We start from the raw sequence: 14,139 nt of genomic DNA on the forward strand, positions 1-14,139 counted from the left end.
ACATGAATATTTAAGACTTTCTTTTTCGCTTATATGACACTTGAATTCATCTACCAAGAGGAAGGTTTTTCCAGTAAAGATCCCAGCATGGAGGGAGAAGGAAATCCTGAAGCCCTGCCATAGCTGAGGAGCCAATGGCATTTAAAGGCTACTGAGAGGAAGAGTCCATGTGCATGCCCCATATGCACATATGACACAATGCAAGTGTAGGGGCAGAGGACAATTTGTGGGAGTCAGTTTTCTGCTTCCATCATGTGGGTTCCCAAGCTCAAAGTCAAATCATCAGGCTTGTTAGCAAGCACTTTACCCAGAATCACCCTGCCAACCCAGCTGACCTCATTTTTCAAAGGACACTATGGGATAACAAACCCATTCCCATGATACTGGCAAGATACTTTCTGCCAGGTCAAGATAGCAAGAAGATTCTTGCAAGACTAGGCCCAAGATCTTGGATTTCTCAGTTTCAAGAAATCAGAACTAGGTACCAGATAAATGGCTACTGCTTTTAAATTATCCATTTTGTGGAAGGTTTTACAGCAGCACAAGACAAACTAAAACAATGGTTAATACTTAGTCTCTGCATATCTAAAACTGATTTTATTTCACATCTGCAATGGAATAATCATTTGACTAAGCACAGAATTGAGCTTAAGAGTTCTGTGGGTTTGCTTCCTTGTAACTCTGAAATACAGCTCCTTTGTCTTTCTGTGGCTAGAAAGACTGCTAGTAACCTGTAACCTATGTGATGTTACTTTTTGGTAAGTTTAAAGAGTTTCTTTTGCCCTACTGTTCTGAAGACTGAAGAATTGATCTAAGTATAAAGCTATTTTTACTTAGGCTGCTTATCTCTGGTTTATGTTCCAAGCCCCTGAGAACTCAGCAACTGAAAAATAACTTCCAAACACCATTTATTTTCAACTTTTGGATGTCTTAGAAGACATGCACCTTTGATTCTTTTACATCTGATGTGGGAGGTCCTTCTTTATGCTGAAAATATGCATTGCTTTTACTGGTTGATGAATAAAGCTGTTTTAGCCAATGGACAGGCAGGATTTTGCTGGGTGGGATTTTTCTGAACAAAGAGGCAGGGAAAAGGATGACAAAGGACAGATGCTGTGTAGCAACTGGGGAGGTAGGTCACCCAGGCATTCTCCGGTAAGACAAGTCCACATGGAGATACACAGATTAATAGCAATGGGCTAATAATTAAGAGAGAACTAGCCAAGAAGAAGCCTGTGCCATTACCCAAACAAAATATTTATATTAGCCTCTGAGTTATTTCATGAGTGACTACGGGAACTAACTGGTAAGAGACAAACTGGACTAGTGGTATGGAGTAGACAGAAAAAAAAACCTCCTTTTGCACACATCTTCAATGTCTTCAGTGCTCTCATAGTCTAAATCCTCCTTACAGCACCCTCCAGTCCATAGGTTCTTTCACTAATCTCCTTCTAATACTCCATTTAGTCTATCAATTGCAGTTTTTCAAATTTTCAGTGAAACATCTGTAAATATTTGAAATTAATAGTTAATTTCTTTATTTCATAGTTTACCAAATTTCCTATACAGCTATTCTTTCTCATAAGTAACCTAAACTCATTTATTTGACAGTTCTCTTTAGAATAGTATACTTTTCATTACCTAAGGAGGAAACTCCCGTTTGTATAAAGTATCGACTGTATTTTATGGAATTTTCTTCATATGTCTTGATATTGCATTTGGCAAACTTATTTTGAGTTTTGTGTCTTTTACTTTCTTACTTTGCTCACCTTTGGATGCCATCAACCTGGCCCATTACAGTTCTACTTCCTGGGGTCTTTTCCTGGAATCTACACTTTCCCCTAAGAAATATGGCACACTGAGTCTTCAATCAGAGGGTTACTCCAGAAAGCAGTCTCCTCTGCCTTCAGACATCCGTTATCATCAGCCACAACCCCAATAGGGTGTGTTTTTATCAACCTTCAAACAGTGTGTCTTTTTCATTCTAATATTACACAGACCTATACAGGCCTAAGTTCTCAAATCAGACCCTAAATTTCTTTCCCATCACAATTGGCATCCAGGCTCTTTATCCCATTGGAACACATCTTCTAGATGCTTTGACCATTTACTTTGAGTCCCCCAACTACCCTTACTTCTAAATAGAACGTTTGCTTTTCTTTCTATCTGTACATGTTCATCTTGTTTTTAAAATACCTTTTCTTTTATTCATATCTGACATTCCCTGGGAAGTTATAGAGCTCTCTGAGCATCTGTCTCTTTTCACTTTTGTGTGATACTATTGGAGGGTACACACACATGTGCCAGTGTTCGCTCCTAGGTACACACAAGTGGAGGCCATAAAAGGAGCACAGGTATTTTCATTTACTACTGCCTGCCTTGTTCTTTAAAGGCAAGGCATTGCAGTAAACTGAAAAATTGCTGCTTTGTCTAGCCAGGCTAGGTGGCCACCCTGAGAACTCCTGGGATCCACTTCTATCTGTCCCTCAAAACTGGAGTAACAGGCACTTGCTGCCACATCTGTTTTTTTTTTTAATATGTACAATGAGGACTTGAATACAGGTCCTCGTGCTTGCACAGCCAATTGGTCATCTCCTCCAACCATTGGCTCATAGCTTCACTTTGTTAAGTGAAGAAAATAAGGCCTAAAGCAAAGCGTTACTATGAGAACAACAAAAAGTACCTAGTTATAAAGTACTAGGTAAATAGTGAATACAGAATCCACACTTTTTTTAAAGATTTATTTATTTATTATGAATACAACATCCTGCCTCCATGTATGTCTGTACATACCAGAAGAGGGCGCCAGATCTCATTACAGATGGTTGTGAGCCACCATGTGGTTGCTGGGAATTGAACTCAGGACCTCTGGAAGAGCAGTCAGTGCTCTTAACCTCTGAGCCATCTCTCCAGCCCCCAGAATCCACACTTTTTTTTTTTTTTGGTTTTTACGAGACAGGGTTTCTCTGTATTGTTTTGGAGGCTATCGGTCCAGCCGGGCCTCGAACTCACAGAGATCCGCCTGCCTCTGCCTCCCGAGTGCTGGGATTAAAGGCGTGTGCCACCACCGCCCGGCCAGAATCCACACTTTTAGATGAAAAAATGTTACACTATATTTTTATGTAAGTTATATATACAATATTCAAATACTTAAATTTATATAATGGAAAATAGACTCAGGAAAAGAATGAAAACAAATAGTAAAAAGGTGTGTATGCTATACCTGTTTAGAGATTTTATGAGTGCTTTGAATTGTCCGCTTAGGTTTTCCACCAGTTTGACATTTATGTTTTCCTTCAAAGCATGAAAAAGGAAACAGACACATAAATAAAAAGAGATAACATACAACTAAACTATAGGTGATATATGCTATACAACTAAACAGCACAATGCAATCAGGTATTTTTAGTACCTAATTCCATCCAGAAACCATAGAATAATACAATTTCATTTGGCATAAAAGAATATGAAGTATTGGTGAAAAGTTGCTTGTTTGTTTGTTTGAAGTTTAAATCTCCATTCTTTTTTTTTTTTTTTCTTTTTTTGGTTTTTCGAGACAGGGTTTCTCTGTATTGTTTTGGAGGATATCGGTCCAGCCCAGCCTCGAACTCACAGAGATCCGCCTGCCTCTGCCTCCCGAGTGCTGGGATTAAAGGCGTGCGCCACCACCGCCCGGCTTTTAAATCTCCATTCTTAAGTCCCTGAGACTGCTTTATTCAATGGCTTTCTCAGAGAGGAATCTCCAGTCCTGGATTGGTTTTTTACATAAGCATTTTACAACTAATATATTACCCACAATTTATGCTCATTCTTAGCTTGAAACAGCCTATCATGAAAGATTGTTCTCAAAGAAAGAGCAAAGGCTCCCCAAAGGAAACAGAAGAACAAAGAATCTCCCATTCGTCAAATCTAGGACAATAGGAACATCAAAAGAGTGTCATATATTATACACCATTAAGTAAGACGCCAAGAATCTATACAAATCTAAATTTATGAATACATATATAGTTTAAAATCAAAGGGAGAAGGAAAAGCTATTCTTTATATTAGAGCTGACAAACATAGAAGAAATTATGAACTTAGTAAGTCAGCATTTCAACTACCAGAGTAATACCTTAACAATTTCATTATGTTTAAAACAGCAAATGAACAATAATAATTTTTAAACTATTTTTTTACAAAATCAATTTTATTTACTATGCCAATTTGCTGAAGAGTTCGATTTGAGTACATTCACTTTAAATCTAATTACTCTCCAGAACTAAATATATCCTTACACATTTTTCTTTGTATCATTTGTTTAGACAGGACCTTATATTGTCAAGGTTAGCCTTGAGCTCCTAAGCTCAAGCAATCTTCCTGCCTACAGTCTTCCACACCACTGAGACTTCCAACACACTACTTGACCTCCCAATTTACATTAAAGGGAAAGCTAACTTTTAAAATACATACCATCATCATCTTTGCTTTCTAGTGGAACACTCCAAGCTATCAGGTTTCTTGCTGTACGACCCTCCTCAGCAACAATTCTCCTCACTTTGTCATGACTATTGGAGCGCTGGAAGGAAGCCTAGATATATTGAAACAGTAAAGTTTATGAGATGATTAAGTATCAATCACCATTTAGCATGTATTTTACAAATTCATTATCCTCCATACTTCAGAGTACAAACACTTAAAAACTAATTTGAGTGGCTTGAGAGATGGCTCAGTGGATAAAGTATTTGTTGTATAAGCATGAGGAAATGAGTTCAGGTCTCCACGATCCATGTAAAAACTGAGTGACAGGGAACACAGATGTAATCCCAGTACAGGAAGGGCAGGGACAGGCCAGCCAGTTTAATCAAAATAGGAGGTTCCAGGTTCAGTGAGAGACTCCGTGTTAAAAGATAAGATGGGGGTAAGCATATGGCTCAGTCGTAAAGGCTCTGGCCAACAAGTCTGAAGACTTGAGTACAATCCCCACTACCTACAGAACCTACTCCTATAAGCAGTCCTATGGTAATACCATGTTTGTACTCAACAGAAAAATTTGTCTGATGATCAGAGGGTGGAGCTAGCCACTGGCTAACCATAGAGGTCTAAAGGTCTGTACAGACAGACAGGAAATGATATGGCTGGGCAAAGAAAGAAATATAAGGCAGAGAAAACAGGAGCTGGGTCTCTTTGCTGAGAAATTGGAAAGGTAAAGTGTAGCTGTGGCTTGCTCCTTTGTCTCTATGATCTTTCAGTATTTATAACTATATTAAGACCTGTTGGGGAAGTCTTATGCTAATAAAGCACTGTCTGGCCAATAGGAATCTAGATAGGTGGGGCTAGGAATCCAGGAGGATTCTGGGTAGGAGAAACACAGGAGAGTCAACATGTGACGCCATGGGAGTAGGACACCGGGAACTATTCTCCGGTAAGAAACATACTTAGATTAACAATTATGGGGTAATTGCTTAAGGCAGAGCTAGCCAGTAAGAGACGAACAAGGCCAACAGCTTCATAATTAATATAGCCTCCTGTGTGTTTATTTGGGACTCATGCGGATCTCGAAACAGGCTCGCGCGGCAGAGCCCAGGCGACTGGCGGGGGATAAACCAAAGCGGCTAGCAAAGAAAAAGCTTCTCTTAACAAAATGGTGATCAGGAGTGGGATGATGAATTTCCACGCAGAATGGCAAAAGCTTTAAAGGAATTTTAGAAACAGAAGAACGGCGAGAAGCACAGATTTTTGGTAGCAGCATTTTTCTCAGGTGTGCTCTGTTTTGCTAACGACAAGCCGAGATTCATGTGGCTCGCTTACGGGAGTCTTCCTGACTCGGCATAAAAAAAAAACAAAAACAGCAAGATTGTTTTAAGAGACTCTGCTAACGATTGAAAAGTGTGTACATACAGCTGGAAGTGGCAGCTTTTGCTGGGTGTCAGCATGGACTGAGGCAGTAAACTGGAATCATGCTTACGCCCGCCATCTTGGAAAAAAAAACCGCAGTTTAAAACAGCCACGGTTTTACAGATAAGACACGTGGCCAGAAAAACATAAAGATTTACAGTAAAGTCAGACTTGGATGAACAAAACCTCTAAAGGTTTACAGTGTGTTTAAAAAATATACGTGAGATTGAGAGAGAAAATCAAACGGCAAAGTGGTAAATAAATACAAAAGCTGGCTGTGGTGGAGCACACCGGTAGGATTGCTCCAGAGGCAGAGGCAGGCAGGTTTCCGAAGAGAAACCCTGTCTCAAAGAAAAATAAATAAAAGTGAAAGAAATAAAGTAATAATAGATAAATAAATAAGCCACGCAAAGATGGAAAATACACAGAGAGTCTGGATACTGTACGCTATTATGTTTTTCAGTTTTTTGATTGCTAAGGAAGGAACAGCTGCTAAAGTACACTTGATTATAAATGCTGCTGAATTAATCCAACTTCTATCTTTTGAAAATGCCTTGACTTCAAAATTTAAGTATAAGGATATGTTACTCGGAAAAGGAGTTTTTCCTTATGTTTCCACAGAACATAAAAAGCTGAGGATTTCTTCCAGACTTCTGTGGTTTGACGAACCAAGACCCCCAGAAGCAGTGGACCAGGTGTTCCAACAATCGAAACAGCTAAGATGATGCAGTTTTACAGACCCCGAAAATATGGACTTATACAGGTTTCTGAGTTTTGTCATGATCCCCATGGTATGAACGGCGCCCCCTTCCAGCAGGAAGCAGTTTGGAATGAGCGACGTCCCAATTCCCATCTTGTTTATAAATCTTTGTTTTCATTTAAATGGGATTGTTTATAATTGGCTAATGATCACAGCCAATCTTTTTTAATGGTAAAAAAGGGAATTAGGGTATGGGTATTGTTTTCATTTATTGAGACAAAATCAAGGTCAATTTTGTGATGCTTATATTTCTCCTCTTGATTAAGTATTGTGCTTATACTGATCTTTTACAACATAATGCATAATTGAATACAGACTATAGATAGTTACTTATAATAGAATTTCTAGTTACATAAGTTAGGTTTCTAGATATACAGAAATATATTTGAGATGGACAGTCTTCAAACCTCTCAAAGACCTTCAGAACATGGCATTTAAAATGGTTTAGGGTTTGTCTTGACAATGAGAAATGTCTGCTCCTGGCAGCACCAATTATGTCTGAGAGGAAGATGGGCATCGAAGAAACTCGTTATAAAGTTTGCTTTCAACATGGCAAGATTAGCCATTTGGGCAAGAAACTGCTCTTGCCTAGATTGTTTGACTGTTGTTGTATCATCTGGACATGCAGGACCCACAGGAAAGTGACTACTGAACTCAGTCTTACAGGGTTCCTGCTTGATGAAGAGTCTATGAGACTTTCTGCAGGATAAAGAAAAATGACTGACAGACTGCCAACGCAGATGGACAGTTTGAAATTTCCTGCTTTGCTGAGAAGTGTTCCAGACACATTGTGGCCTATGGGCTGAAGATGGATGCCCCAACGTTACAGAGGAACTTCGGGTGACTGTCCAGGCAGTAAGATGTCTCTGTCAATCCTAGTGTTTATATATTATCCTTCTGTGGTCTTTGATGGAGTTGAAGACAGATAGTTATAATTATAGTTTTCCTTAGTTATGATAAAAGATAAGCTACATATAGGACTTTGGACTCACAAGGATGGGATGGATGATATTTTCTTTAAATCTTGCTAAAATATTGTAACTATGTTCTTACTTGATAACTGTTCTGTTATATACAATTTGACTGTGTTAAAGTTAAGACCTTTCTTTTGTTTAAACAGAAAAGAGGAGATGTTGGGGAAGTCTTATGCTAATAAAGCACTGTCTGGCCAATAGGAATCTAGATAGGTGGGGCTAGGAATCCAGGAGGATTCTGGGTAGGAGAAACACAGGAGAGTCAACATGTGACGCCATGGGAGTAGGACACCGGGAACTATTCTCCGGTAAGAAACATACTTAGATTAACAATTATGGGGTAATTGCTTAAGGCAGAGCTAGCCAGTAAGAGACGAACAAGGCCAACAGCTTCATAATTAATATAGCCTCCTGTGTGTTTATTTGGGACTCATGCGGATCTCGAAACAGGCTCGCGCGGCAGAGCCCAGGCGACTGGCAGGGGATAAACCAAAGCGGCTAGCAAAGAAAAAGCTTCTCTTAACAAAGACCAATTATGCTATGGGATTCCCGCCTGATTCCGCAGCCGCCTCAGAACCCCCAAAGAACACACAAGACACTATATTAATTATGAAGCTGTTGGCCAATATCTAGGGCTTCTTATTGGCTAGCTCTGACTTAATTTCTAACCCATTTATATCAATCTAAGTATTTCTGTGTGGTCTTCTCTTACAGGAGAAATGTCCAGAGACATGTTACTCCTCTCGCATCCTACATTATGAATCACTGTGCCTACACCTCCCAGAATCCTCCTTGTCTCCTAATCCCACCAATCTTGCTTCCCTACTGGCCAACAGTGTTTTATTCATCAACCATAAGAGAAATATATGTGCAGAAGACTTCCCATCACAATTAGATCTCATACTACATTGTCCTCTGACCTCCACACATGAGCAATGTGGCACTTGCAAGCACACGTGTGTGCACACACAAATAAATATATAATGACTTAAAAATAAAAGGGGGAAAGACTCATATGGTGCCTTAGTGTATAAAGTGCTTATTGACACCAAGAAAAAGCAGCAACAGTTTTTAAGACAGATCATATCATATTTTCAAGATCATGGAAACAATCCTATAGAGAGAAAATTTAGGTTATATGGGGTAAAGGAAATAAACATGCCATCTAAAGATATAAACATGAGGACCTCAGTTCTGGTCATCAGAGCCCAGGTAAAAAGTTAGGCATGATGACATGTTCCAGCACTGGAAGCAGAAGCAGGAAGATACCAAGGGCTCCTGGCTAATAGGTGAGCTCTAGGTTAAGTGAAAAACTCTATCTCAAAAGCAAGGTGGAAAGCAAGAACATGACACCAAAGGTTGACTTCTGGTCTCCACACCCCACATACACACAGATACATATACTGGAACACAGGCACAAGCATGCATACCCCAGACACGCACCATAATTACAATGTGGAAAGAGATGGAGGGAGACACCCACTGTCAACCTCCAGCCTCCACATCATGCACACATACACCAATCTGAGGCCTGGAATGTGGCTCAAACACCAAGTCTGTCTCAAGGCTTAAGAACTCTAAAATAAAATTTTAAATTACCTCCAAAACAAATATAATCTAAAGCCTGAACAGATACACCAAGCAGAATCACCACTCTGAACCTATAGCATTCCCACATCTTCCATATCAACAAGACTATGGGTGGAATAATAATCAAAAATTCTAATGAAAGAAAATTTAAAAGAGAATGGCAAATGAGAGACATAAGACTAAAAATAAAGAAAAGATGAAAAGCTAAAAAAAAAAACCTGACTTTTACCTTAAAGAAAAACAAAGAAAAATGAGATTTTTAAGACATATTTTTAAGCTCATGGGAAGAATAGAAAATCTATTATGTGATAGGATGGGATTAAACATGCCTGCTAAATCTATGAGTGACAAAAAAAAAGTTTCAGGGGATGGAGAGATAGCTCAGAGGTTCAGAGCACTGACTGCTCTTCCAGAGATCCTGAGTTCAATTCCCAGCAACCACATGGTGGCTCACAATCATCTGTAATGAGATCTGTATACAAAATAAATAAATAAATCTTAAAAAAAATAAAGTCTTAGTACACAAATGAATGAATGAATTAGTACTAAAAGATCCAAACGACTAGAAAAAAAATGATCCCACCTATTAGAATACTCTGATCAGAGACTAATTCATATCTTCTCTCCAGAACTTTAGTCTTCCACTTAATGTCTATGTTTACATCCCTTCATGTTTCTGGCCTTGCCCTGAAATTCCCAGAAGTATCTACCTAAGTAACTATAATCAAAGCTTTCACAGGGACTATGTTATACTATGCCCTCTAGATTTACAAAATTCCCCAATTTCTTCTCTGTTTACTCTCATGCTTCCTAATGACGTAAAAACCTCCTCCATTTGTCTGGACTTAGCACTATCACTTTGATTACCCAAACATAGTTTTAAACAAAAGCAGCACTATTGACTCCAGGCCACATAAAAGACTTTAGATGTCTTACTTTTAGCTCTTTCAGATAATTTCCTTATACCCCTAAGAAAATCTTAGAGGTATAGACACCATGGCATAAAGTTCCCTACTCCCATGTCCGATCTAACTCGAGTCCTTATAAAGCATCGAGTTTCCAAGAATCAAAGCAGATGACCTCAAGGTCCCAAGACTGTAGTAATACTAAACCTGAAATTTGAGATCGAGTGCTCATTTCTCCTATGAACATCACCATTACCAACATAGTGTTTTGTGCTTAATACACAGAGACACAGAGAAAAAGTCTCCAGCTTAAGGATTGTTTTTATTCTTTATTCTAATATTTAACAAGTAAAAATATTACTATTCATCTTGTATGCATCTGAAACAGTTTTCATTTTATATTATGGATGCATTTTCTGTAACATGCTGAATGTTCTTCTCTCAGTAAAAACCCAACATCTGATCATTTTTAACAACTTAATTCTTATAAACATGTCAGTTACATAATGCTTTTAATCATTTTAGTATAAGCAAAGGGTTTGAAATAAATGAGTATGAGATACACAATCAATTTATAGATGTCTATTTCAACAGCTTTCTTACTCAGATTCTTATTCTTACAGATCTCGACAATTTTTTGACTCAAAGTCATAGTGTGCCACCTAGTGCTACATAGAGATTTTACACAGGCTTGTTCAAATAGTTAATGTTTCAAATAAAAGCAAAACACACGAGAATTAAGTTATATTCAGTCTTTATCCAATACACTCTAAAAAATTAAATACTCAGAATGTTCGCCATAGTCTACATACTACAGAGACTTGCTCCCTCCTATCCACGAAACTCCAAAAGGAGAGACTTGGGACAAGACTACATTCCCTCTTCCAGAGCCCAGGACTACATTCCTCTTCCTAATCCCCTCATTTAAGGAGTGTCAAATATACAGCAGTGCATGGAAACAGCACAGGAGAAGTGTGAGGAATGAGCGCATGTTTGCTTCCCTTCTTAGGTCCCCTACTGGATTAAGTGCCCATCCTGGATTAAGGCAGCCCACGAAAGAAAGGCTGGTCCTCATCTGTTTTCCTATCCCACACTCCACAAGTGTCAAACCGAGGCAGCAGGAAGTAGGAAAAAGAGAAGCAAGCAATGAACAAGTGAAAACCTAAAGTCAGTTTTTAAAACAGCTTGGTCACAGTGGCCAGGAAGACAGCTCAGTGGGTAAAAGCATTTGCTGCCAAACCTGATGACCCAAATTTGATCCCTGGATCCCATATGGTAGAATGAGAGAATCAAACCCTGAAACCTGTTCTCTGATCTTCCCACAAAACACTATGGTACATGTGATAAGCTGATACACTGATAAAAAAACAAACAAATATGATAAAAAATAACTGTACTTACCATCATTTTTAAATTTTCTTCGTGGCAAAATCACTTACCACATAATCCCATGGGTTATAATTCCTGCAATTAAAATACATAGGTATGTATAGCATATATATTATAGATATATATATGTATCTCCTTAGTCATAGTATTATCATAAAATCATATGTAATCATTAAAAGGTAAAATCTCACCCTCCATGTTCCTCATTACATTAAATATAAAAAAAGAATACAACCATCTTTTATTGTTTGTTAGAATACATAGGATACAGCAGGCTTTAAATACTCCACACTGAATAGTACCTTAATATTCCAAAATATAAAAACAAAATGGGAAAGAAACAATCCTAATTACAGTACTATCATAGCATATCCTACTCCAAAGACATAAAGCTTCTTTTTTTAAATTTTCTTATTAATTTATTTTTTACATTCCAATCCCAGTTCCCCTCCATCTTTTCCTCCCCCTCCCTCTACTCCCTCCTCCTCCCATCTGCTCCTCAGAGAGGTTAAGGCCTCCCAAAGGAAGTCTACTAAGTCTGTCCCATCATCTTGTTGAAGCAGGACCAAGGCACATCCCTACCCTACACCCATGTCTAGGCTGGGCATGGTATCTCTCCATATAGAATGTGCTCCACTAAGTCAGTTTGTACATTAGTCTTGGACATCAAGCTTCTTTTTAGTATAACTCTTTACACAAACCCAAACATACTTTTTATATACTTGGCTGAAGGTAGATTTTTATTTAATGTACATGAGTGTTTGCCTTCATGTAATGTAATTCATATATACATAGTATATGTACCTGTAAAGGCAGAAAGGGCATCAGACACCCCTGGAACTGGAATTACAGAGGATCATGAGCCACCCTGTGGGTACAAAGAGCCAAACCTGGGTCCTGTGTAAGAGCAACAAGTATTCTTAATTGCTGAGCCATCTTTCTAACCACGCATTTCATGTCTTGACCCAATTCATAAAATTTAACTAAAAGAACTTCCATGAACATTTATCCCTATTGTGAGAAATCTACTCTTGCCTTCTCTATTCTATTTCATTTTTAAATAATGCTATCTAGCTTCTCACTAGTAAGCCCAACTTAACACAGAAAATACTATGTAACCTCTCCTTAAGAATTTCCATAAGATGGAGGTTAGAGAGATGGTTTAATGGTTATAGGAACTTATAGCTATTTCAGAGGACCCAGGTTCAGGTCCTAGCACCCACATGGTGGCATTCAACTGTTCATAATTTCAGATTTGGAATTCTGACTCCCTCTTGTGACTTTATAGAAACAAGACACATGGTCTACATACATGCAGGTGAATTCATTAACATAAAATAAAAGCATATATTTAAAAAAGGAACATCCACACACTGAAGTCTTCTCAGAATTTTTTTTTTTTTGGTTTTTCGAGACAGGGTTTCTCTGTATTGTTTTGGAGGCTATCGGTCCAGCCCAGCCTCGAACTCACGAGATCCGCCTGCCTCTGCCTCCCGAGTGCTGGGATTGAAGGCGTGCGCCACCACCGCCCGGCTAGAATATTTTTAATCACCCTTTATGTAAGTGTCTACACAGAACAGACCTTACCTTTCAGGAAAAATACTTAATGTGGTCAAATTTCCACTCAAAAGAAACACAAAGCAGAGAAACTAGATTCATTCATTCATTCATTCTCTCTCTCTCTCTCTCTCTCTCTCTCTCTCTCTCTCTCTCTCTCTCTCTCTCTGTATGTGTGTGTGTACCTAACACTGTAACAAGAACCACTGAATAAAAGAAAGTAGCAGATGAAACCAAATATTCTAAGAACCAAGTAATTTAGCTTCAGTCAAGTGAATATGCTCCTTTTCAAATACACTTCCAGGCTGGGGTGTAGCCCGATGGTAGAGTACTTGTCTAGTATACTTGAGACCCTGGACTCAGTTACCTGTACTATAAGAAATACAGTTTCAAAGCAGCATCTCAAGTCAAACATATGCACACACACAAAATAACATAACCACAAATACTCATAATAGCATCAATAACCAATAATCAAAATGGCATTCATACCCATCAGTTAAAGATTAAACACAATGCGATACAACAATGCAATTATTATTTGGCCATAAAGAATTAAGTTCTTATATTCAACACAGATGAACTCTGAAAACATTATACATTGTGAAAAAGTTATCAAAGATCGTATTACATGATTTCATTTCTATGAATTGTCCAGAATAATTAAATCCATGGAGTCAAAAGGTAGAGGAATGGGGAGAAAATGGAAGCAACCACAAATGAGAACAGGTTATCTTTCAAGGTGGCAACAATGTACCTAATGCACTGTGTTGCAGACAAGCAGCTCTGTGAGCACATTATAGATGAGTTTTAAGTTTGGTGAATGAGATGCACATGATTTAGGCATGGGTAACTGCTGTATACGTTATGTACCAAATGCACTGTGTGGCAGACAAGCAGCCCTGTGAGCACATTATAGATGAGTTTTAAGTTCGGTGAATGAGATGCACATGATTTAGGCATGGGTAACTGCTATATTTGTTATGTGCACTACCCATGCTCACAAACCTCCAACTCTACCCCACCTCACCTAGTGAAAGACTCTCTTCACAGTCAGCTAGCTTACCCCAAATTTTCTCCCATCCTT

The 14,139-nt window shown here is 38.5% G+C and overlaps 1 protein-coding gene across 6 annotated transcripts in view; it reads right to left on the reverse strand.

Moving 5' to 3' along the window:
* The window catches only part of Scaper (S-phase cyclin A associated protein in the ER), a 343,723-nt gene that overhangs the window by 317,911 nt on the left and 11,673 nt on the right, over window positions 1–14,139 (reverse strand). For 4 of the 6 annotated variants that reach the window (XM_040729759.1, XM_040729754.1, XM_040729758.1 and 1 more), the window contains exons 2-4: window positions 11,508–11,570; window positions 4,453–4,570; window positions 3,224–3,294 (exon numbers count right to left, since the gene is read on the reverse strand). In XM_040729759.1, the coding sequence (XP_040585693.1) occupies window positions 3,224–3,294; window positions 4,453–4,570; window positions 11,508–11,513 (195 nt within the window). In that variant the 5' untranslated portion in view covers window positions 11,514–11,570. Of the gene's footprint in view, window positions 1–3,223; window positions 3,295–4,452; window positions 4,571–11,507; window positions 11,571–12,299; window positions 12,380–14,139 lie in introns of those variants that run through there. The other 2 variants (XM_040729755.1, XM_040729756.1) reach the window with 2 other exon arrangements.

Source organism: Mesocricetus auratus, unplaced genomic scaffold (assembly GCF_017639785.1).
Source record: "Mesocricetus auratus isolate SY011 unplaced genomic scaffold, BCM_Maur_2.0 Super-Scaffold_100022, whole genome shotgun sequence".
NCBI lineage: Eukaryota > Metazoa > Chordata > Mammalia > Rodentia > Cricetidae > Mesocricetus > Mesocricetus auratus.